This window comes from Chanodichthys erythropterus, chromosome 7 (assembly GCF_024489055.1).
Source record: "Chanodichthys erythropterus isolate Z2021 chromosome 7, ASM2448905v1, whole genome shotgun sequence".
NCBI lineage: Eukaryota > Metazoa > Chordata > Actinopteri > Cypriniformes > Xenocyprididae > Chanodichthys > Chanodichthys erythropterus.
In genome coordinates this window covers 42,888,185-42,912,438 of record NC_090227.1, presented here as the reverse complement: position 1 = coordinate 42,912,438, position 24,254 = coordinate 42,888,185, and the positions used below count along the sequence as shown (strand labels likewise).

At 37.1% G+C, this 24,254-nt stretch overlaps 1 protein-coding gene across 3 annotated transcripts in view; it reads right to left on the bottom strand.

Annotated features, from left to right (window-relative positions):
* Nucleotides 1–406: 406 nt before the first annotated feature.
* LOC137023483 (transcription initiation factor TFIID subunit 4) overlaps nt 407–24,254 on the bottom strand; it is a 113,886-nt gene continuing 90,038 nt past the window's right edge. The window contains exon 15 of one of the 3 annotated variants that reach the window (XM_067390652.1): nt 407–708. In XM_067390652.1, coding sequence (XP_067246753.1) covers nt 535–708 — 174 coding nt within the window. In that variant the 3' untranslated portion in view covers nt 407–534. The remainder of the gene's footprint in view (nt 709–24,254) is intronic. The other 2 variants (XM_067390653.1, XR_010895544.1) reach the window with 2 other exon arrangements.

Sequence of the window (24,254 nt, the reverse complement as noted above, 5' to 3'; positions counted from 1 at the left end):
TTCCCCACAGACAAAATCAAGCCCAGCCCTACATTTGTTCTCAGTTTAACTTGGATATGCATCACTATAGAGTAAAAATAGAGTATAATTCAAAACACGTTTCACCTAAACTTGTTTTTAGATTTTTTTTTTTTTTACTGTAAAACGCAGTAAAAATGCTGATGAAGAAAGTGATATTTGCAGTGTCAGATTCATTCATACACAAAAACAAACAAACAAACAAACAAACAAACAAACAAACGCTCCTCGGCTCAAAGCCGGAGACACAAGCCTTAAAATTCACTATCATAAATACAATTTACCTAATAACGTTGAGGAGAAAACAGGAAACGTGAAGTACATCTTTGTTTTTTTTCTCTTTTTTTCCCAAACCTTTTTCTATCAAAAGCAACGCTGACATCACAAGGTCACAGATACTGAATGGGGCTGAAGGCACGTCGCAGGGCTGAGAAGGAAGTGAACGTCTGCTCGGGTCGTTTGGCTGCTGATTCCTCTGTAGTGTGAAGAGTTCGCTTAGCGTTCGCTTAGTGTTCACTACTTCAGGAGAGCGCGGTACAGTAAGAGAGATCTGCTCGTCTCTCTCTCCTGCTCCATGTAGAAGATGAAGTCCCTGAGATTGACACGTGTTATTCTCTGGCGGGAATACTGCCGTGACGAGCTGGAGGAGGCCGACGATCCGGCCGGAGAACCTGCCGAACTCCCCGACACCTGAGGGGAACGAAACACAGTTCTGTTATTGTTAAACATACAGACGCAGAAGTTCAGATCTGTACTGTAGCACATTTATAGATATGAAGTGTGGGAGACTCAACTCACAAGAGCTTCCTGTAACCTTTGACACTACGCATGAAGGTAACGTGAATTCTTATAAACAAAAGTTCATATCATTGGGGTGAAACAATCCATTTTTAAACACTTCACTTTCAACATTTTTATTTACAGAAACCATAAGCTGCAATACAATAAAATAATTAAATTGATTATTATAAATACTTAAAATAAATAAATCCCATTATTCCAATCATTAAATGTTCTTAATGGTTTACATTATTACTAATAAATGTACATGACTTTTGTTGTTTGTGATTACAGTTTTTTAAATTATATAAATTTGTTTATAGATATGATATAATATATATACAAATATACAATTTTTAGATTATTTTTTACTCACAAATAGCAATTTCTACGAGATAAAATATTGTAGTGCTTGACAATATATATATATATATATATATGTATATATATATATATATATATATATATATATATATATAAAGATTTTTATACAAAAATCATATATCAAAAATCATATATATACATATTTTTAAATATATATATATACACACAGGTGCTGGTCATATAATAAGAATAGCATCAAAAAGTTGATTTATTTCTCTAATTCCATTCAAAAAGTGAAACTTGTATATTATATTCATTCACTACACACAGACTGATATATTTCAAATGTTTATTTATTTTAATTTTGATGATTATAACTGACAATTAAGGAAAATCCCAAATTCAGTATCTCAGAAAATTAGAATATTGTGAAAAGGTTCACTATTGAAGACACCTGGTGCCACACTCTAATCAGCTAATTAACTCAAAACACCTGCAAAGGCCTTTAAATGGCCTCTCAGTCTAGTTCTGTAGGCTACACAATCATGGGGAAGACTGCTGACTTGACAGTTGTCCAAAAGACGACCATTGACACCTTGCACAAGGAGGGCAAGACACAAAAGGTCATTGCAAAAGAGGCTGGCTGTTCACAGAGCTCTGTGTCCAAGCACATTAATAGAGAGGCGAAGGGAAGGAAAAGATGTGGTAGAAAAAAGTGCACAAGCAATAGGGATAACTGCACCCTGGAGAGGATTGTGAAACAAAACCCATTCAAAAATGTGGGGGAGATTCACAAAGAGTGGACTGCAGCTGGAGTCAGTGCTTCAAGAACCACTACGCACAGACGTATGCAAGACATGGGTCAAAGTTATCTTCTCTGATGAAAGTAAATTTTGCATTTCCTTTGGAAATCAGGGTCCCAGAGTCTAGAGGAAGAGAGGAGATGCACACAATCCACATTGCTTGAGGTCCAGTGTAAAGTTTCCACAGTCAGTGATGGTTTGAGGTGCCATGTCATCTGCTGGTGTTGGTCCACTGTGTTTTCTGAGGTCCAAGGTCAACGCAGCCGTATACCAGGAAGTTTTAGAGCACTTCATGCTTCCTGCTGCTGACCAACTTTATGGAGATGCAGATTTAATTTTCCAACAGGACTTGGCACCTGCAAACAGTGCCAAAGCTACCAGTACCTGGTTTAAGGACCATGGTATCCCTGTTCTTAATTGGCCAGCAAACTCGAAAATCTATGGGGTATTGTGAAGAGGAAGATGCGATATGCCAGACCCAACAATGCAGAAGAGCTGAAGGCCACTATCAGAGCAACCTGGGCTCTCATAACACCTGAGCAGTGCCACAGACTGATCGACTCCATGCCACGCCGCATTGCTGCTGTAATTCAGGCAAAAGGAGCCCCAACTAAGTATTGAGTGCTGTACATGCTCATACTTTTCATACTTTTCAGTTGGCCAAGATTTCTAAACATCCTTTCTTTGTATTGGTCTTAAATAATATTCTAATTTTCTGAGATACTGAATTTGGGATTTTCCTTAGTTGTCAGTTATAATCATCAAAATTAAAAGAAATAAACATTTGAAATATATCAGTCTGTGTGTAATGAATGAATATAATATACAAGTTTCACTTTTTGAATGGAATTTTTTGATGAATGGAACTTTTTGCTAATATTCTAATTATATGACCAGCACCTGTATATACAATTTTGACAATTTTACTCACAAATAGAAATTCTATTCTACCAATTTCTAACATTTTTTTTTACATATACAATTAAATATTAAATTATATATATATATATATATATATATATATATATATAATATAACATTTATTACAAAATCAATATCTTTTTGATTCCCTTCTTCAGTATTTCTAGGCTTCTATCTGTCTTTTTTAAACTTTGTTTTCTTATTTTAAATCATTTTAAGCCATCTGACTGTCCACAGAATGACAAGAAAAACACAAAATTTCTCTTTTTCATCCATTTGATTCGTGATCTACAAGACAGATGTCTCTACCTACAGTTGTGCATAGAGAAACCTTTAACAATTGACTGTTGCCTTCAGAAACATTCATGCAGACTTCATGACATCAGAAGTAAACAGAAGAGTGTCAGCGATCATGTGACTCTTTCTTGAGTCCACTGAAGCTCAAGACACTCTGTGGATCTCAAATCATGCTGGAGAACATGATCATCAGGTTGAGTTCATCTTTAATGCTGTCAGTAAAGCAAAAGAGCCTCAAACGAAATAGACATTTCCATATTTATGTTCATTTTTGTAATTGGCATCAAGCTCTCATACAGAATGAATCAGAAACACTCATTTAGCTCCACGTCATACAGTCACACGCACTGTTTATACAGGCCAAAGTATAAAACATTGTAATAAGGGCTAAAACCGAAATAAAATTCAGCATTTCTGATGTTATCATGATCAAAAATGGCTTTTCTTAAACTTAAATACCAGTGGATTACTCAGTTCGCCTCAAACGGGTTTATTCATTCTCACTAGACTTCCTGTTCATCTGCTGCTTTCAAGCATAAACTGAAGGAGAAGTCAAATAAACAAACAGATTCTTATTCAGCTGAGTCAGACCTTCATCTTTCATGAATAACAGAAAAATATCAGATGGTAGAAAATTCACATAACACAAACAACCGCGCCAAATAAGACCGGAAACGAAGTCTTTCTCTCCAACAGACGTCGCACAATTAGACTGATTGCGCTCAGTAAACACAAAGCACACGGAGGCCGTAATGGAAACCATCTGACGGCATCAGAAATCCTGCATACGCCAGCGAATACATGGTGGCCGCTTGTGTCTCGTCTCCAGCGAGCCATCAGCGGATCTGACGGGTGGAGTGTGCTGAGGTGGGGTGAATTTAGGACAGGCAGCGCGCAGGACGCCCTCGGGGACCAAGACCTCCAGAAGCAAGATCTGGACTCATCAGGCCAATCAGAGTTGACCTCATGTGAAAGGCAGGCATGCCTTCTGCCATGGCAATTAATGCCAATCATAGCCTGGACCAATCAAACGCATCCATCTACCTGGACACGCTGACGGCCCTCTGGCGTGTTTGTGTGCTGAATATTCACATGCGTGCATGTGTTTGAGAGATGGAGAGAAAGAAGAGCAGGTCAAGGAAGAGACAAAGGACGAAAAACATGCAACATGAAACACATTTAACTACAAAGCAACACTACAGAAGACAACAGTGTCATTATTCAGCTCAAGTGAGTTGTTGTTTCATTGTTGATTCAATTCAGTTCAATGTTGATTCAATTCAGTTCAATAACACTGTGAATGTTGCAAAGTTCATTAGTTATGAAACAGAATCAACTCAACTACAGAACTTCAACTCTACAAACGACATGTGTCATTATTCAGCTCAATTCAGTCGTGTTGATTCAGTTGTTTGCCAATTTTGCAAATGTTCATCAATTATGATACTGATTACATCTTCAGGTGTAAAGCTCAATTCAGTTCAGTGTTGATTTAATTCAGTTCAATAAGTGAGAACGTTGCAAAGTTTATTAGTTATGAAGCAAATTCAACTACAGAACTTTACAAAATGCAATTGAGTCATTATTCAGCTCAATTCAGTCATGTTGGTTCCATTTATTTCAATAATAGTACAAAATCCATATGAAACAAGCTTAATTCAACTATAAACAGCTCTACAGATGACAACAGTGTCTTTATTCAATTCAATTCAGTTCAATGTTGATTCAATTCAGTTCAATAACTGTCAATGTTGCAGTTCATCAATTATGAAACAAATTTAATCAACTGAAGTCAGTTCAGTAACAATGTTAATGTTGCATTTCATTGATTATGAAACAAATTTATTCAATTCAAGTCAGTTCAGCGTTGATTCAATTCAGTTCAATAACAGTGTCAATGTTGCAGTTCATCAATTATGAAAGAAATGTATTCAACTTAAGTCAGTTTAATGTTGATTCAATTCAGTTCAATAACAGTGTCGATGTTGCAGTTCATCAATTATGAAACAAATTTATTGAACTGAAGTGATTTTAATGTTGATTTAATTCAGTTTAATAACAGTGTTGACGTTGCATTTCATCAATAATGAAACTACTTTATTCAACTCAATTCAGATCAATAACAGTGTTGATGTTGCATTTCATCAATTATGAAACTAATTTATTCAACTCAATTCAGATCAATAACAGTGTTGATGTTGCATTTCATCAATTATGAAACAAATTTATTGAACTGAAGTGATTTTAATGTTGATTTAATTCAGTTTAATAACAGTGTTGATGTTGCATTTCATCAATAATGAAACAAATTTATTCAATTCAAGTCAGTTCAATGTTGATTCAGTTTAGTTCAATAACAGTGCTGATGTTGCATTTCATCAATCATGAAACTAATTTATTCAGGTTAGTTCAGTGTTGATTCAATACAGTTCAATTTCAGCATCGATGTTGCAGTTCATCAATTATGAAACAAATTTATTCAACAGAAGTCAGTTTAATGTTGATTTAATTCAGTTAAATAAGTGTCAATGTTGCATTTAATCAATTATTGAATTAATTTATTCAACTCAAGTCAGTTCAGTGATGATTCAATTCATTTTAATAACAGTGTTGATGTTGCAGTTCATCAATTATGAAACGAATTTATTCAACTGAAGTCAGATTAATGTTGATTTTATTCAGTTAAATAAGTGTCAATGTTGCATTTCATCAGTTATGATACAAATTTATTCAACTGAGGTCAGTTCAATGTTGATTCAGTTTAGTTCAATAACAGTGTCGATGTTGCAGTTTATCAATTATGAAACAAATTTATTCAACTCAAGTCAGTTCAAAGTTGATTTAATTCAGTTAAGTAACAGTGTTGATGTTGCAGAGTTCATTATTTATGAAGCAAACTCAGTTCAACTACAAAACTTCAACTCTACAGATGACAATAGTTTCATTATTTAGCTGAATTCAGTCGTGTTGATTCAGTTTAGTTCAATAATAGTGCAAAGTTCACTATTCAATTATGAAACAAGCTTAATTCAGCTATAAACAGATCTACAGATGACAATAGTGTCTTTATTCAAATCAAGTAGTTCAATGTTGATTCAGTTCAGTTCAATAACAGTGTTGATGTTGCAGTTCATCAATAATGAAACAAATTTATTCAACTTAAGTCAGTTTAATGTTGATTCAATTCAGTTCAATAACAGTGTTGATGTTGCAAAGTTCATTAGTTATGAAGCAAACTCAGTTCAACTGAAAAGCAGCTCTACAGAAGACAATAACATCATCATTCAGCTTAATTCAGTTCAGTGTTGATTCAATTCAGTTCAGTAACTGTCAGAGTTGCAAAGGTCATCAAATATGAAATGAATAAAAATTTCAGCTGTAAAGCAGCCCGACCGAGGATAATAGTGTCATTATTCAGTTCAAGTTTTGTCAGTTCAGTCAAATTGATAATATTACTGAATATTAAGACGCACACATGCAGAACGATTATTTACAGGGTTCGCTTGTGCATTGAAATGCAGTTGTCGCTTCTGAAAGTTTGCAGTATGAGTCTTTTCTACAAGACACACTCCAGTCTCTGTGCGTTTGGCCTCAGGATCACAGATTGGCTCCAGCGCCTGCAGGGACACACGGAGGCAGAGTAAGTGATCCAAACGCAGGCAGAAAGGTCAGTCCTCCACCGGCGCTCACATCTTTCCTCCCACTGTACGAGTCCTACAGCCAACGCCAATAACCCAAACACAGCCCTGTTGATGTCTGTTTCCATGGAGATTCGTGCATCTCGTAACCTCACGTTAACGAGTACATAAACACACACACACACACACACACTCAGCTGATTCAGAGTCATTCTCCAAGGAGCAAAACACTTCGAATTACTGCTAATTTACATTTCGGGATTGTCGAATCAGTGGTGAATTTGGCGAAGGTCAATGTGGAGCTGAAGTAAGCGGAGAAGAAAAGATTGTGGGAAGGCAAAAATCTGTGAGGCAAAAAACAGCATCTGTCATTTTATCAGCACCGAGCCCCTCGCGGGCGTAATGTCATATGACATATCCATCCGACAGCTAGCACACGGATACCTCCATACATCTTTTCAGACAATTTCTGACTGCACGCACGTGTTTTGAGCAGAGAGAGAGACGAGCCTGAAGACGGCGAGAGTAACAAGACGCGCCTGCCAGCCTTCTCACCAACACACTGCTGATGACAATCTGCCAGCGGCACGAACACACACAATCACACGCACACATACGTGTGTTCACACCATCAGAGCACGGGAACATGTGAGGTGACAGTGACCAGTAATGAGGGAATCTGACCTCATTTAGGCAGAAACTGATTCATTTACACTGCTGTGGTCTGAATCGGACTGAATCTGGCTCATGATGATCTAAATTGGTTGGAATGAAGATCTGGTTACATTTAAAAATATCTGGAACCAAATGATTTTCATGACAGTCAGTTTTGCTATATGAACCTAAAACCTCATCTAAAAAAAGAAGGAATCAACAAAGTGGAATTGTAAAATTCCAGGATTCATATAATAAAATTAAATAAAAATTAATAAAATATAATAATAATGAATCAAATATGATGGCTTATAACATCTCAAGGGTTTATTTCTAAACAAATAAATGACATCCTCAAATCTGATCAATAAAATAAAAAGTAATATAAAATGTAAAAAAATTATTAGATATAATTAAATGTACTATAAATTATACTCTGTTGAGAGACTTAATATGACATGTGGATGGATGGATGGTTGGATGAGTAGATGGATGGAAGGATGGATGATAGATAGGATGGATAAGTGGATGAATAGAAGAATGCATGGATGATGGATGGATGGGTGATGAGTGATGGATGGATGAATAGAAGGATGGATGAAGGATGGATAGATGAATAGAAGGACGGATGGATAGATAGATGATGGATGGATGGATGGATGGATGGATGGATGGATAAGTGGATGAATAGAAGAATGCATGGATGGATGGATGAATAGACGGATGGATGGATGGATGGATGGATGGATGGATGGATGGATGGATGGATGGATGGGTGGATGGATGGGTGAATGGATGGATGGGTGGGTGGATGGATGGGTGGATGGATGGATGGTTGGATGAGTAGATGGATAGAAGGATGGATGTATGGATGGATAAGTGGATGAATAAAAGAATACATGGATGGATGGATGGATGGATGGATGGATGGATGGATGGATGGATGACTAGAAGGATGGATGGATGGATGGATGGATGGATGGGTGGATAAGTGGATAAATAAAAGAATGCATGGATGGATAATAGATAGATGATGGATGGATGGATGGATGGATGGATGGATAAATGGATGAATAGAAGAATGCATGGATGGATGGATGAATAGACGGATGGATGGATGGATGGATGGATGGATGGATGGATGGATGGATGGGTGAATGGATGGATGGGTGGGTGGATGGATGGGTGGATGGATGGATGGTTGGATGAGTAGATGGATAGAAGGATGGATGGATGGATAAGTGGATGAATAAAAGAATACATGGATGGATGGATGGATGGATGGATGGATGGATGGATGGATGGATGGATGGATAAATGGATGACTAGAAGGATGGATGGATGGATGGATGGATGGGTGGATAAGTGGATAAATAAAAGAATGCATGGATGGATGATAGATAGATGATGGATGGATGGATGGATGGGTGGATAAGTGGATAAATAAAAGAATGCATGGATGGATGATAGATAGATGATGGATGGATGGATGGATGGATAAATGGATGACTAGAAGGATGGATGGATGGATGGATGGATGGATAATAGATGAATGGATGACTAAAAGGATGGATGGATATTTTTCATATTTAAATCTGTTTAAAGGAACTCAATATCTTATAATAATCATAATAACACATCTTCAGAATTTATTTCTAAACAAGTAAATTAAAAATTCAAAAGGCTGGAAAGAGTTCAGGGTTTTGTCTGTTGTGATCCTCATCCGTCTGTGAACTTTTGACCTTCTGACCGTGCGCAGCTCCTGTTGGACATCTGACAACAAACATTCGGCAGTCTCGGTTCGGATTGTGAACCTTTTATGTTTCCATTTTTCCCCACAGTTTTCAGAGAATATCGATTCTGGACCCGAGATCAAACCCAGCCAATAACAGGTTGGTACATTTATTTGTGAACCAATCACAGACTGTGTAACGAGTTCATCTTGTGTTAAAGAATCAGAGCTCATGAACAGGGCCAGATTAGCTCCCGCTCTAAATTCACTTTAGGTTAATAATGTATGTTTTACACCCAACCCGTCTCAGACTCTCTGACTGTCTGACGCTGACAGAAGGCTGAAGGTAGCCGGTTGAATTTGCATCGAGTCCATCTTCAGCTGCTTTCTGCTGATCAGCGTCTTTCTGAGCGTTTTTGAGTGGCATGAAGCAGGAGCCCTTGATGCTGGAGCCAATATTGGACTTGGCTGCGGTTTCACCTCAGGGCTACAGGTTAATGGTCCACTTTGCCAGAAACACACACACACATTACCAATACTGCTATCTCAGCAAACACACCAAGAGAAAGCAGCTAAATATGAAGCGATAGATGGAATCAGAGAGAAACGCAGATGGAAGCGCCGTTACAGACTGAAGAACAAACTGATGAAATCTGACAGTGGGACAATGAATGATTTATGTGTGATCGATTGATATGAGTGTCAATGACTAATGCTGATGTCTGGAGAACACGGTGGATGATGGCTGATGTAAAGCAGATATACAGTCAAACCAAAATTTATTCAGACACCTTGAACATCTCATTCATTAATACAGTTTATTCACTATAGTTAAAAAAAATGGTATATAATATGTCACAGTTTACTTTATTTTGCCATCCTCACTTACATAAATTAACTATAGGGTCCTGCACCCACTAGTAAAAATATATAAAAAATGTCTGAATAATTTTAGTTTTGACTGTATATATATATCAAGAAAAATTTCAGGCCAAAATCAAAACAACAAAATAGGAAAAAAGGAAAAAGAGGATATTTTGTATTATTATAATATTACACGCTCTCTCTCTCTCTCTCTCTCTCTCTCTCTATATATATATATATTTTATGTACAATTTCACAAAATATCAAGAAATAGTTTAGGCCAAAATTAAAACAACAAAATGGGAAAAAAGAAAAAATGGATAATTTGTATATGTGTAGTATATATTATTTTCATGACAATAATAATAATAATAATAATAATACATTTTATTTATAACACGCTTTTCTAGAACCTACGGAAGAGGATTAGGGCCAAGCAATAATAAAAAAATAAAACCATCTCAAGATTAAAGTTGTTAAAAATCGAGAAAAAAGTCAAAATAAAATGTTGAGAATAAACTCATTAAATTATGAGAATAAACTCATTAAATTACGAGAAAAAAGTCATTAAATTACGAGAAAAAAGTCATTAAATTACGAGAAAAAAGTCATTAAATTACGAGAAAAAAGTCATTAAATTACGAGAAAAAAATTGTTAAATTACGAGAAAAAATTTGTTAAATTATGATAAAAATGTTGTTACATTACGAGAAAAAAGTTGTTAATTACGAGAACAAATTATGAGAAAAATGTCATTAAATTTCGAGAAAAAAGTCGAGATAAAATGTTGAGAATAAACGTATTAAATTATGAGAATAAAGTCATTAAATTACGAGAAAAAAGTCCTTAAATTATGAGAATAAATTCGTAATTTAACGCATTTGTTCTCGAAATTTAACAACATTTTTCTCATAATTTAATGACTTTATTCTCAACATTTTATCTCGACTATTTTCTCAAAATTTAACAACTTTAATCTCGAGATGGTTTTATTTTTTTATTATTGCCTGGCCCTAATCCTCTTCCGTAAGAACCCAAAGCACACAATTACGTAAATTACACAATTAAGTAAAAAATAATAAATAAATAGAACAGAAAAGCTAAATAGTCTTTGTGTTTTTATGCAAAATATTTCTTACTCATTTTAGGCTGAAAAGTGACCCAGGCATGTATTCAACCAAAAAGTGATCGTGAGGAACTTTCATAACGGGGATAAAGCAGACAAACACGAGCAGCACTAACGGCACAACACTAATGTTCACCGTCATTCAGGGCCTGAGAATGACTTCAGACAGGATGACTTCTGCTTTTCCATTATGACTTCAGCACTCTCTCGTTCTCATTGTCATCAGGAGTGTGTGAGAGGCCCTCCCATCATGTCAGAGCGACTGAGGCCGAGCCAACAGCCAAAGCTTTCCCACATGTCTACCTCCATGTTGCATTAGAGCGACCCCGGCTCACCCGCCTCCCCTCTCCCCACGCTCAGAGCGCCCACACCAGCCTCGCCGCGGGGCCCGAACCGTCTCGCGCTCCACACCGGCATCGGCCATTAATTAAGACCAGAAATTCCCTCTCACTTTTCCTCTCCTCCTCCTCCTTCGCCAGGAGAAAAGGCCGATGAGGACATTTTGAAAGAGTTAGCAGATGTTGAGTGATTAGCCCGAGGCGTTTTCGACATCGCCCGAGTGATGTATTTGATGTGGAGTTTATTCAGCTCCAATAAACGTATAAAGAATTACAATAATAATTCACAGATGTATATTGCGCAGATTATACGTGGAGCCCTCGCTTTGAACCGCGCCACGGCAGCCAAGAGTAACAAAGGCAGGAGAAAAGGATGAAGACGGCTTTGTTTTTCGGCTTTCTGCTAATCAAAGGGTCAGAGAAGCTTGAGAGAGCTGTTCTTACACACACCTTTATAATATTCAGTTTGCTTTGGTGAAGCCCAGACAATAGTCAATGCAGTAAACTATGAAAATACTAATTGGGGTCCTTCAATTGCTTAGAAAATAGTACTATGGTGGAATATATGTGTGTGTGTGTGTGTGTGTATGTGCTTTTTTTATTGCCGATGTGTGAACAGCCTGTAACAAAACTTAAAAAACAAGACCTTCCCTGACTTGTCTATGAAAGCCTGTAGACTAATTTTTATGTGAAGGACTCAGGAATCCAAAGGATGTGGCGTTTGCTTAAACAAATGCTTATACAATGTTCAGAATAAAATCCATGCTGTACTTTAATATCAATGTGTCATGCAAAGAAAAGGGATTCCTTCAAACTATAGTCCCACATATATAACCAGATTTATATAGTCTATAGTCTCTATATACTTTGTAATCTGACTATCATTATAGTGTAATTTTAAATACCTCATCTGTCGACATGCCGGTGAATCGCAGAACTTTTGCGAATAAATCCACATCAGTCTGATCAGATCTTTCTGAACTGCTGTTTTCTCATTTTTGTGATTATTTTGTTACTGAATGGAAAGCGTGCAGCACAAATTTATCTAAACATCGCTCTCAGCAACATGGATGTCGTCGGGATGATTGATAAAAGTATATCTCTGCAAAGGTTTTTTTTTACTTCGACTCAAAAAATGAAAAAGCATTTCGCCATGAATATAATGGAGCAATGAATCACGTTCAGTCTCTTTACGTGTGAACAAGTGCGAGCAATAAGATGCTGGCTGCAGTTCACTTAAATGGCCACTGGTGTCGCTAATAACAACGGTTTCTGAATTCTGAATTCTACAGAGCCCCTTTAACTGAGACTATAGCTATATTTATATTAATTTATACTTAATTTATTTGTCAGAACCTTTCAAAATTAACTAATGGAGGGAAAAAGAATTAAAATAGCACGAATTACGCCTAGGTAATACCGAGGTACTCTGATAAATACTGGTTTTTAAAATACTTAAAGTAGATTTATTTTATTGTTTTGGTCTCTGGTGAGGTTAGTAACATAGTGAATGTGGAAAACGATGAAAATGCTAATTAGGGTCCTTCACTCACTTGGAAAATATTACTATGGTGGTATCAAGAATATAATAAAATAAAATATCAGATCATAGAATATATATATATATAAAGAGTGTTTTTATTAAATTAAAAATATATAAATATTTTTAAAAATAAATGTATAATGAATGCAGCTTTTATGAACTTGTATTAATTGAGAGACTATATTTATTAGGGGTGTAACGGTACATGTATTCATCCCAAACCATATGGTATGGATGGTCAGTCCATATACAGTCAGTCACAGGTGATCCACACTCCAATCCAGAAGGGGGCGTGCATGGTAATGCAACACTGTTTGCGAACCGCCACAACAGGAAAAAGCACAGAAGAAGAAGAAGAAGAAGAAGAACCAACAATCTAGATCTCATGTAGCATTACATTTACCTCAGGCAAGTCATTTAGTGTCCACAGCATGTTAGTTCACTAGAGAAATTAACTCTAGAGGGAGCATTTCACTAAATATATGCACTATATTAGCTAATATATTCATTATATTTACTTTACCTGTTAGTTATCTCTTATTTAATGTACGTTTAAATAAATTTATCATGAAAACAAGTTATGACAGTAACTGTGTAAATGATTATATTTCAAAAATGTATTGAAGTAATAATTTTATAATTAGATTTAGAAGTTAATGCAAAACCTGCCTTATGTGCAATTTACTTTTTTTTTTAGTGTTTATTATATATAAAAATAAACAGCAACTTAATTTAATAGTTTGGGCTCTGTTGTTAATTGTAACCTTTTATATTATAGAAATGTGCAAGAAAGGGTTTCCTGCATATAGTTTACAGGATTAGCTGAGATAGATTATTTTATCCTTATGAAAATGTTAATTATAATTAAATGACACAATTTGTTCAATAAACCACTGTTTAATAAAAAAGTAATTTTATGTTTAGTTTTCTCCCCCCTGCTGTATTGAACCCGTACCGAACCATACCGAGGTACATACCGAACCATCATGTTTGTGTACCATTACACCCCTAATATTTATACTTTACACCATTTAAAATGAACTGGAGGGGAAAATAACATAAAATAAGCTCAAGTAATACTATGGTACTAAACACTGATAGGGTATTTCCCTCATGGTCCAAAACAGGCTGAATGTGCATTTCATTAAACAATAAAAAAAAAAGCTATAATATCATAGAGCAAGTCACCTCATATCTTTTGCTGCATACAATACTGGAAAAGAGAAACACGGAGAGAGAGAGAGAGTCGTGCTCTGATCTTGATGAAAAATGGCAGAATTACATTCAAAACAAACAACTGCAATTCGCTGCCCAACTAAAGAGCAACAAATCTCAAAAATGGCGGGCCGGTAAGCATCTTAATGCCTGACATAAAACACAAGGAAAAACACGGCCATGGCGATGCATAGCAACTGCAGAATTTCAGTCAAGGAGAAAGAAGGCAAAAAAAAAAAAAAAAACACCTTATTACTTCTAACTCCTGCAAGCCATTTTGGTCTCCAAAGGTTTCAGAGTGCCTGAGGCGCAGTGTCTGCAGTGTTTCGGGAAATGACTTGCCTTCGCACGAACACGGCTATGTTCTGCAGCAGCCGCGCTCTCAGCATCCCCTCTCACTCGCTCCTTAACCCTTTCCTGCCTCGCGCGGCACTGACTCACAGACACCGAGCTCTCCATGCGAGCAGCCCTGTCGCATTGTTTCGCTTCACACCCACATAAACGGCTCCTCACGAGCATCTTGTTTGGCTACTTAAGCATGTGAAAACAAACATGGCGATGAAGAACGGCCACGAGGTCATGTGCGACGGACAGGAGAGATAGAGAGAGAGAGAGAGAGAGAGAGAGAGAGAGACGGGCCGGTTCGTCTGCACTCCCACTCAAGAGTGTGGATTAAATCGGCAAACTCGTTGACACAACACATAATTAAAACATCTCGCTGGAGGTCAGGAATTTTCTAATTAGTAGACAAAGCTGCAATTGCGATCGCCTTAAGTCGGAGCGTCCACAGGTTACGGCTCGAGATGAAAGCGTTTCCCGAAGCACATCTCCGAAGGGGTCATCGAGCTAAACGCCCGGAAACTTCCCTGGCAAACAAACTTTCCTTGCTGGGAAACTTCCCTGTCCCTTGGTTTTCAGAGCCTGAGAGCAACAAACTAGCTAGACGACGCTGAACAAAAGAGCTAATTAGCAGTCATTATTTTTCTAGAAAACACAAGTTTTCAGGGGAACACAGTGAAATTGAGCAGGAACTATAATTAACTGGAAGTTCGTTCGGGGGGAGATCAGAAAGTTCCTCTCAGAACCGGCTGTAATGCGATGCACGACGACTATTTATTCCTATAAACAGAGCAGTTGTCTAGAAACAAACTCTTTTGAGCAGAACCGCTCGGCCGACTGAGTTGCGTGAAGATAAACAGGGGAACACGACCCAAACACATGTGAGCCAATCATGGCAACTCCTCTGACTCAACGTAGAAAAACTCACAGCCCATTAAAACAAGACTTCAGCCGATTCGTTTCAACGAGCATCTTTGGCAGTTGTGGAACTTTAAAAAGTGGCACATTAAAAATTGAAAGCGTTTCACATATAAAACGAACCCAATTAGAGTTCGAAATAATGAGTATCAAGTCTAAACGATGGTCCTCAGAAGATCCCACTAATGAGGCCTTGTTGGTTTTGCCGTCCTCACATTTTAAACGCCGTGGTGGGGAGTCATTTCTGCGGCTGTTTTAAAATTTAATCTTCGCCTGCCAAATTGAAGGAGGAGCTAAAGATAACAACGAAAGCCTTTGTGGCGAGTTAAAAGAGCGACGCGTTGCAGGAGGTTCCCAAACGCCACTTCCAAACACTTTTTGATGTCTTTGTGAAACTGAACTACAATACTTGGCAGAAAAACATTTTAACCTCAGAACCTGCAACAAGGGTGACCTGACAGAAGGAAAACATTCTCTAATAGGGTCGTTACGGAAAAGCGCTGCGCGGAAGAGTTATTTTTGAAGGTGAACGCGGGGGACCCAGAGCCTGTTCGCGGAGAATCAAAACTTTCTTTTAACGCTGATGTGGCGACCGAGGCCTCTACATCAAGACAACGATCCACCCGGAGCTGTCAGATGTGTCTCCTAAAGCTCGGGAAAGACTCAAAACATCTCACTCCAAATGAATAAAGTATGCACACACACCACGGAGAGCTCATGAACATTTTAAAAAGCTTCAGAAGAGCCAAACCGTTTGCCCTTCCTCCAACGAGGTGTGGAAGACGTTCAACGTTTGTGTACCTACTGGGACAGAAGTCTGGATTCTTTGGGTCGTCAACTTCTCAAAGTTTTGTTGATGCAAAAGAGTAATGTTTAATATGATTGTGTCCCAGAAAAGAACAAAGACTCTTAAGGCCCTTTCATACGACTCTCATCAGTGTTTCCCAATGCATTGCAGCTCTATAGAGCGAAGCTTCACGCTACAGCCGCCGGTGCCGTGTTGCATGCAGGTCAAACGTTGTAATGCAGTGCTTAAAGTGTTAAAGTGAGCCTGTTTGCTGCACACCAAACATTTATTCATTTAGCAGAATGACTGAATGGAAATTAACCCCATTTAGTCACAAAAAGTCAATAAACATAATTTTTAAACTCATTTGCAGTCAAAACGTTGGAAAAATTGTGATTTTTTTTTTATGTTTTTAAAAGAAGTTTCTCATATTCACCAAGGCTGCATTTATTTGATCAAAAATAATACAGTAAAATTGTAAAATATTATTACAATTTAAAATAACTGTTTTCTATGTGAATATATTGTAAAATGTAATTTATTTTTGTGATCAAAGCTGAATTTTCAGCATCATTACTCCAGTCTTCAGTGTCACATGACTCTCATATACTGATTCGCTGCTCAAGTTTTATTATTGTCAATGTTGAAAATGGTTGTGCTGCTTCATATTTTTGATACACTAACATTCAAAAGTTTGGGGTAATTAACTAAAATGAACAAAAAAAGAAGAAATGAATACTTTTTTTCAGCAAGGACGCATTAAATTGATCTAAAGTGACAGTAAAGACATTTATAATGATAAAAAAAAAAAAAGATTTCTATTTCAAATAAACGTTCTTTTCTATTCACCAAAAAATCCTTTAAAAAAATCATCATGGTTTCCACAAAATATGAAGCAGCAAATCATCATATTAGAATTATTTCTGAAGGATCATGTGACACTGAAGACTGGAGTAATGATGCTGAAAATTCAGCTTTGATCACAGAAATAAATTACATTTTACAATATATTTACATAGAAAACAGCTATTTTAAATTGTAATAATATTTCACTGTTTTTACTCTATTTTTAATTAAATAAATGCAGCCTTGGTGAGCAGAAGAGACTCCTTTCAAAAACATTTTAAAAATCATAATTATTCCAAACTTTTGACTGGTAGTGCCTATCTATGCAACTAAAATATTAGTCATCTTTTTGTGGCAGTGCATGTGGAAATCAAAGTGATGCGTGACGTTTGAAGCCCTGGAGTGAAGTCTTCATCGCTTGCATGGGAAGTTTGTGCATTGGACTGGAACATCTAAATTCTTTTATATTGCAAAACCATGATTCAAAACAATATCATATTAGTAGATGTACACATCAAAGTGTTAAGCAACAATTTGGCACCAAAATCCACTGTTAAGCTGAAAACTAAGCCTGTTTCATCAGTTAGATCACAGAAGGCCGGCGGCGACGCCTCATACCTGCATCTCTTTACACACCAAATCCAACTTCCTTTGTATGTATGTGCAAATCTTATCTACATATTGACTCGGTTTAAATCTACACTCTTGCAGTGATAATTGCACAAGTTTGCAGGAGGAAGTGCTGATGTCTTCCTGTACCTGAGGCGGGATGTTGGGCGGGGGAAGCCCGGCAGCATTGTGGGAAAACACCTAGAGCGTCCACTGATATCCAAACAGCTTCGCAACACAAACACACACACTGAAGAAGAACTAATACATGAATATGTGAATACAATAGAAAAAAAAAAAAAAAGTGTTTAGACACATTAAACTCTCAGATTTTGCTGCAATAAAACACAGTGCAGGAATGAAACGTGATTGTTTGCCCAGAGAGAAAAGCAATAAATCGGTTCGGATATACAGAGTAACACAAGCCAATGTAGATTTTTGTGCCCAGACCACCCATAAGAGACATGTCAATCATGAAGGTGTGTTCAAACACTATCAATGCCGTGTAATTATGAGCAGATGGCATGTAGACTATTTACTAGGATTGAAAAATATTGTTACCAAATAGTTTATTCATGCACTACATTGTAAACCCTAACGCTCAAAATACTTTTTTTTGAGTAGGATAAACTTAAATTAAACAAATTAGTTCAGTTAAATGAACTGTTATGAGTGTTTAGAACTTTCTTTTTCTTTTGAGTTCACAGAAGTTTAATTGTTTTGAACTCAGTTCTTTTCATTTTAAGTTAAATGTATAAATTAGTGTGCTCAAATATTTCAAGTTAGGAACAAAAAAAAAAAAAAAAATTATCATTCAACTTTTTTGAGTCCTGACAACTTTATTAACAATCTATTATATTAACTGCTATCAAAATATATGAGTTAGATAACTCAGTACTTAAGTACCAATTTAAGAGCAATTAACATGCATGAGTAATACAAACTCAAAACTTGATAGTTCTGCTTACTTAAAAATTGGGAACATCATAACTCAAAAAATGTGATGTAGCTCAATTTTTTTGAGCTAGCCCAACTTATTCAGGTTTACAGTGCAGATATTTAATTGTGGATGCTTGTTTCCAGCTATTGGGGTAAAACTTAAAGGCATTTAAACCTTTAAGAGCACTATGCATAGAAACAAAAGCATTTTAAGATTGTTTATGTGCATTTAAAGTGATGTATTTTGCATAACTTATAACTTACTACTGAAATGCATTGTGTTATCCAGAAGCCAAAACACTGATTTTTATATTGTGTGTTAAAAGTGTCTTTGTTGCTGTTGTTGTATAACTACTTTCCTAACACAGTTTAAATGCTGAGGAATCTACATTGTTTTAATGATTTCAATTTTTTTAATTTGAATCTATATTGAATTATGATTTTACTTTTTTAACTTTAGTTAGTGTGTAATGTTGCTGTTTGAGCATAAACAACATCTGCAAACGCTCAACGTTCAATGCAAAGGGAGATATTTTCTTGGACAGAAATCACATTTTAAGGACTACAACAAACGGCTGGTAGGGATTACAACGAGCTGTGACATCACTAACCCCAGCATTTACATAAACCCCGCCCCCGAGAACACACAACAAAGGGGGTGGGGCCATGTTGGGCTGCTTTAGAGAAGAGGAAGAGTTGTTGTAGTCGAGTGTTGTTGTAATGCCGTCATTTTACGCCAAACGAACGCTGGATTTGAACAAAAGATGAACATGACGGCACATGCTAGTGGATGAGTTGAATCAACTCCACAGCAACTACATCAATTTATCCACTAACCATTCAGAAACGTCTAAAAGTTGTAACTTCTTCCTGAGTCTCTCCATCAGTGTCGACTCCGGTTTGAACAATGTAAGGCTGAACGATTTCGTCATTTTGGCTGCGTGAGATTCTCCAGCTTTGTTGTTGTTGAGCTGTTAAAGCTCCGCCCTCTTCTGGAAAGCAAAACTCATTTGCATTTAAAGGGACACACACAAAAAGGCGAGTTTTTGCTCACACCCAAATAGAGGCAAATTTGACAATCTATAATAAATGATCTGTGGGGGATTTTGTTCTGAAACTTCACACACACATTCTGGGGACTTACAATATTACATCTTGTTAAAGGGTCCCCTTTAAATAGTTTTTAGTTTATAGTGGGTTTAACTATACAAAATAGTATAGATTTATAATATTGCCCATTACATGAAAATAATTACCATCTTAACAGTATCAGGCAAAATATCTGTGCATATTTACACACATTCACACACGCAATCCCTCCATCACAGCGACCTGAACACGTAATGAACAGTCTGACGCTCCGAAACCACAGCGAGGGAAATATCAGATCCTCTTCAGAGCGAGATCACAGAGAGCATCACTCAACTGTGTTCATTACGGCTCAGAATACATAATTTATGGATTGTTAAAAAATACATGTCTGGATTCTTCAGACAGCAATATGACAGATGTAGAAAGGAGAACTTCGGCGCGAGCAACTGTGATTTGGCCTGGTGCAGAAAATAAGAGCGTTTGAATGCTGGTTTGATGGCGTAGCGTGCTTTATAATTACCATGTGCAGGTTTCAGTCTCACACACACACACATAAAGAAACAAAAACAAGCAATCTGACATGCTTATTTGAATTCATTCATTTGTAGATTTACAACAGCATTCCTGAACAAGCCAAACATGTTTAACATGTTCACATGCATATTAATTACACTGTAAACGTATTTACAAAACCTTTGAATGCACAACCCAAGTTAATTTAGTAAACGCCACATTGCTTGAGTCAAAATGACGTATTGTTTAGCCCCCCCCAAAAAAGGCAGCGAGGAAAAAGAAAACATTGTGAAATCTGAGAGTTAATTAGGCTCTCTAAATAAAATCCCTCAGCAGGCCGAGAGGTAAACGGCTCTTAGCAGGCGGATACGAGGAAAGGCACGGATTACTGACTCCTGCATTATGCATTCAGTGATCGATCCTAAATCTTAATTACCCGAATCACAAACACACACCAGCTCTAATGAACTGTGTGGCCGTCAAACAGCTGGCTGAATATATTTATTAAGATCACGGTTAAATTTAATTATTTGGCCAATTAGCCACGGACGGCTCCGTTGTCTCAGAGGACACGGGAAGACGCAGACGTGAGGTTAATGGCCTCACGACAGTAATATTTAGCATCTCAAACAAAACCTTTCGTGACATCTGCTGCCAAAACCGATAAAACACTCAAGTACGTATTAATCGGGATCTGAACTGAACAATTTATGCAGCACTACTGGGATTCTTTCCATTAGAAAACATTGCAAACTTTTTAAAACTGATCAAATGGAGGAAGCAATGAACAGCGGGAGAGCGAGCGAGAGATGGAGAGAGAGAGAGGAGGAATTAAGCTGAGCCAAAAAGTGTGACTTGGATTTAATATTTTATAATTGCCAAGGGACATTCCAAGATCAATGAATTTTTTTGCCCGAGACGCACATCAGAAAGAGATGTACTTCAGTCTTTTTAGGGAACATTGGTCTATTTAATTCAGGCGCCTGATGCATGTGAAATATTCCTCCCTGGCCTCCTCCGAGTCCCTCGGGCAGAGCTGCGGGCACACATTACCACTTTTAATGGGCCGCCCTTAGAAGAGGCGAAATAAGCCAATAACCCGTCCACGCTAATGGATTGGCTTGTTTATTCACTCCAGCCCTCTCTTCGGCTAATTTTAGCCGCGCCATGCTTTTCCACCCGAACACGCACGCAAAACAAAATAAGCACGTCGCATCAAAACACAATCTACACGCCATATGCTCGTCGGAAGCGGGAACACTGGAGGAGATTACTGGGGATTTGTTGTTTTAGATGCTACTTTTGGAGGGGAATTCGGCTGGACACGTCAAGGGTGTTTTATTAAAAACATATCACACGCGCAGCGTTCCGCACGGATCACTGGTGCTGCGTTAAACAGGAAAAGAAGCGTATGAATGGACATTTATACTGGAGGTATGGAAACCCAGCTCATGTGTGGCGGAGAGCACAGATCAGACGCCGCGCAATTAACCCTCATTATTCCACTAAACGACTGACCTAATTACACCGTGCCAGGATTTCACAGGGAAACTCAAACTAGCTATCACTGCAAAAAAATGACCTTCTTATTCACATAAACATTCTTAAATAAAGATGCGTTTAGTTGAGAAGCTAAACTGCGTAAGATATTAAGTCTTTTCTGAAAAAATGTATTAAAATAAAGTGAGTTTTTGCTTAAAACAAGATAACAATCTGAGTTTTTCTGACCTCACTTGTCATTTTGCTATTTTTTTTCAGTAAACAAGAAAAGTCATTTTACTTCCTAAGTAAATGCATCTTGATTTAAGAATGATATTTGTACTGAAAAACAAGACTAAGTAGCCACACGCCTATTTTATGATTCAATATTGCTTTCAAATGCATATTTGAGCCGTATTACAGCTGATAAGGTTGTGCAACATGAGCAATTGTCAAAAGACAGCAGGTGATTCCCAATTGACCGTATGCATGGAACGTTCTTAAGAACTTCTGCAGTGATATAATCCAGCTGGAAAACTTCCGGTGAAATGTCACTTGTTGGTGTGTCAGTATCTTCAATATCCTGAGGTAGCTTTAACAGCATCAATAGTCTAATACTTAGTTTATAATCACAATATAGTCACTTAAATATTCAGGTCTAGCATTAATTTCCTTATTCAAACATAAGATGACATAAAAAAAGACATGTCTTAGTGTTCCTCCTCAGCAAAATTCAATTCAACCAGCAGTTTTCACACTTTTGTGTGAAAAAAAATCATAAATACACAGTAACTTAAAGATTTATTGCACACTTTAGTTAGATTAATTGACTAAAATGTGAGTTTTCACAAACTGACAGCTTCTGATTATAAAGTGAGAGTGCCGCGCTCGCTTTCTGTGTAATTCATTCCCAAGAAAAGTTTTTGTTTTCCATGAAATTTTGTGAATACTTCATACTTCACCTTGACTAAATGTATTTTTAAATCTAGTGATTTTGTAATGTTTAATATTTATTCAAAAGCAAAATTAAGTGAAAAACTATTACAGGAAATAGCTATTATATGTGCAAATAAATGCTCCTCTGCCGCTATCTGGTGGTTATAATGGTAACGAATGTCTGTTTTCTATCAAATGTTGGATTTTCTACATGTTGAAATGTTTGGTTTTACAAATGGGGACAATCTCAGAAGGATGAACAAATAATGTTTTTGCTCATCACATTAAAAATAACATTCGAAGTACTGGAAAAATGATGCGAGTGCGTCTAATTACAGACACCCCGTTTCTTATTCAAACCTTCCCATTAGTTTTGTCTTTATTGCAATTAATAAAACTGGCAAATTAGGCAAGTATGATATCTGCATTAATATAAATACAACATTAAAATGTCAATAATTGATAGTTTTGAATTGATGTACAGAATGACCGGAAGCTGGCTTAATGAAAACCAGGAAAGAAGTGACCGTGCATATGGACTGATGCCGTTTTGTAGTATAAATAGTGTGAGTAGTGCGTTTATAATGACAATTCTAAAAAGAAAAAGTGCACTTTAAATACCCCGGATGATGCACTTAATTAACCGAGAAAACGAAGTGTGGAAATGCTGGACTCTTTATGCCCTCAACATGGTTAAGTACATAGTGTATAAGTGAACAGTGCATCATTTGGGATACAACTATCATGTCATATCAACCTTTCATTCCATTCAAAGAGAATGTTTCAGAAGAATTCCAAAGCGGAATTTCTGAATGTCTTTTCCAATGGCACTGAAGCGCTAGCGTGCCGCGTCCGGTCGTAGGTGCCAGACAGGTGCTGAGTTTGGCCTGCCATCTCCATGCAGAAATTCAATTACAACTCCTCCTGAAGCGCCTCCATCTGCAAACAATATGGTGCTCCTCTTTTTAATCAAGCCTTCCCCTAATGCAGCGACCGAAGGCCTGTCAAATTAAAAGTCACTTCCAGAATCGTTACGTCCGCTCTGAGTTCTAGCCAAAAATAAATAAGTGATGATGATTTGCCGGAGAAAGGTGTAAAGGTGAAACTCGCAGCTGAATTTGGTTACTGTAACTCATTTCCCCAGCAGCAAGTCATTTGAAAACAGTTTGATTATAAAAATCAATTCAACTTTGGCTCTCAAAATACTGTCCAGGGTTTGTGCTACATGTGTCTTTGAAGTCTCCGTGAATCAAATCAGCACATGAAGACGCAGTTTGGTGTGTTTATGTGGACGCCATACATTTTAACATCTCTTTCCATCTCAGATTTCCTCTTCCACTGGCAGCCTTTAATGAAAGATCATTCCAGCATTTTCACTTGCTCGTGTCCCCAGGCATCAACCTTTCCACCAGCAGAACGTAGCTGACACAAATAATAAAATCAAAAAGAAACAACATTCCTTAATAGATGGCAACACAAAAGTGTTTTGCAGTAATGTCACAATGTAGCAGAGCTCAACGAGACCGCGGCTAATTTCACAGAC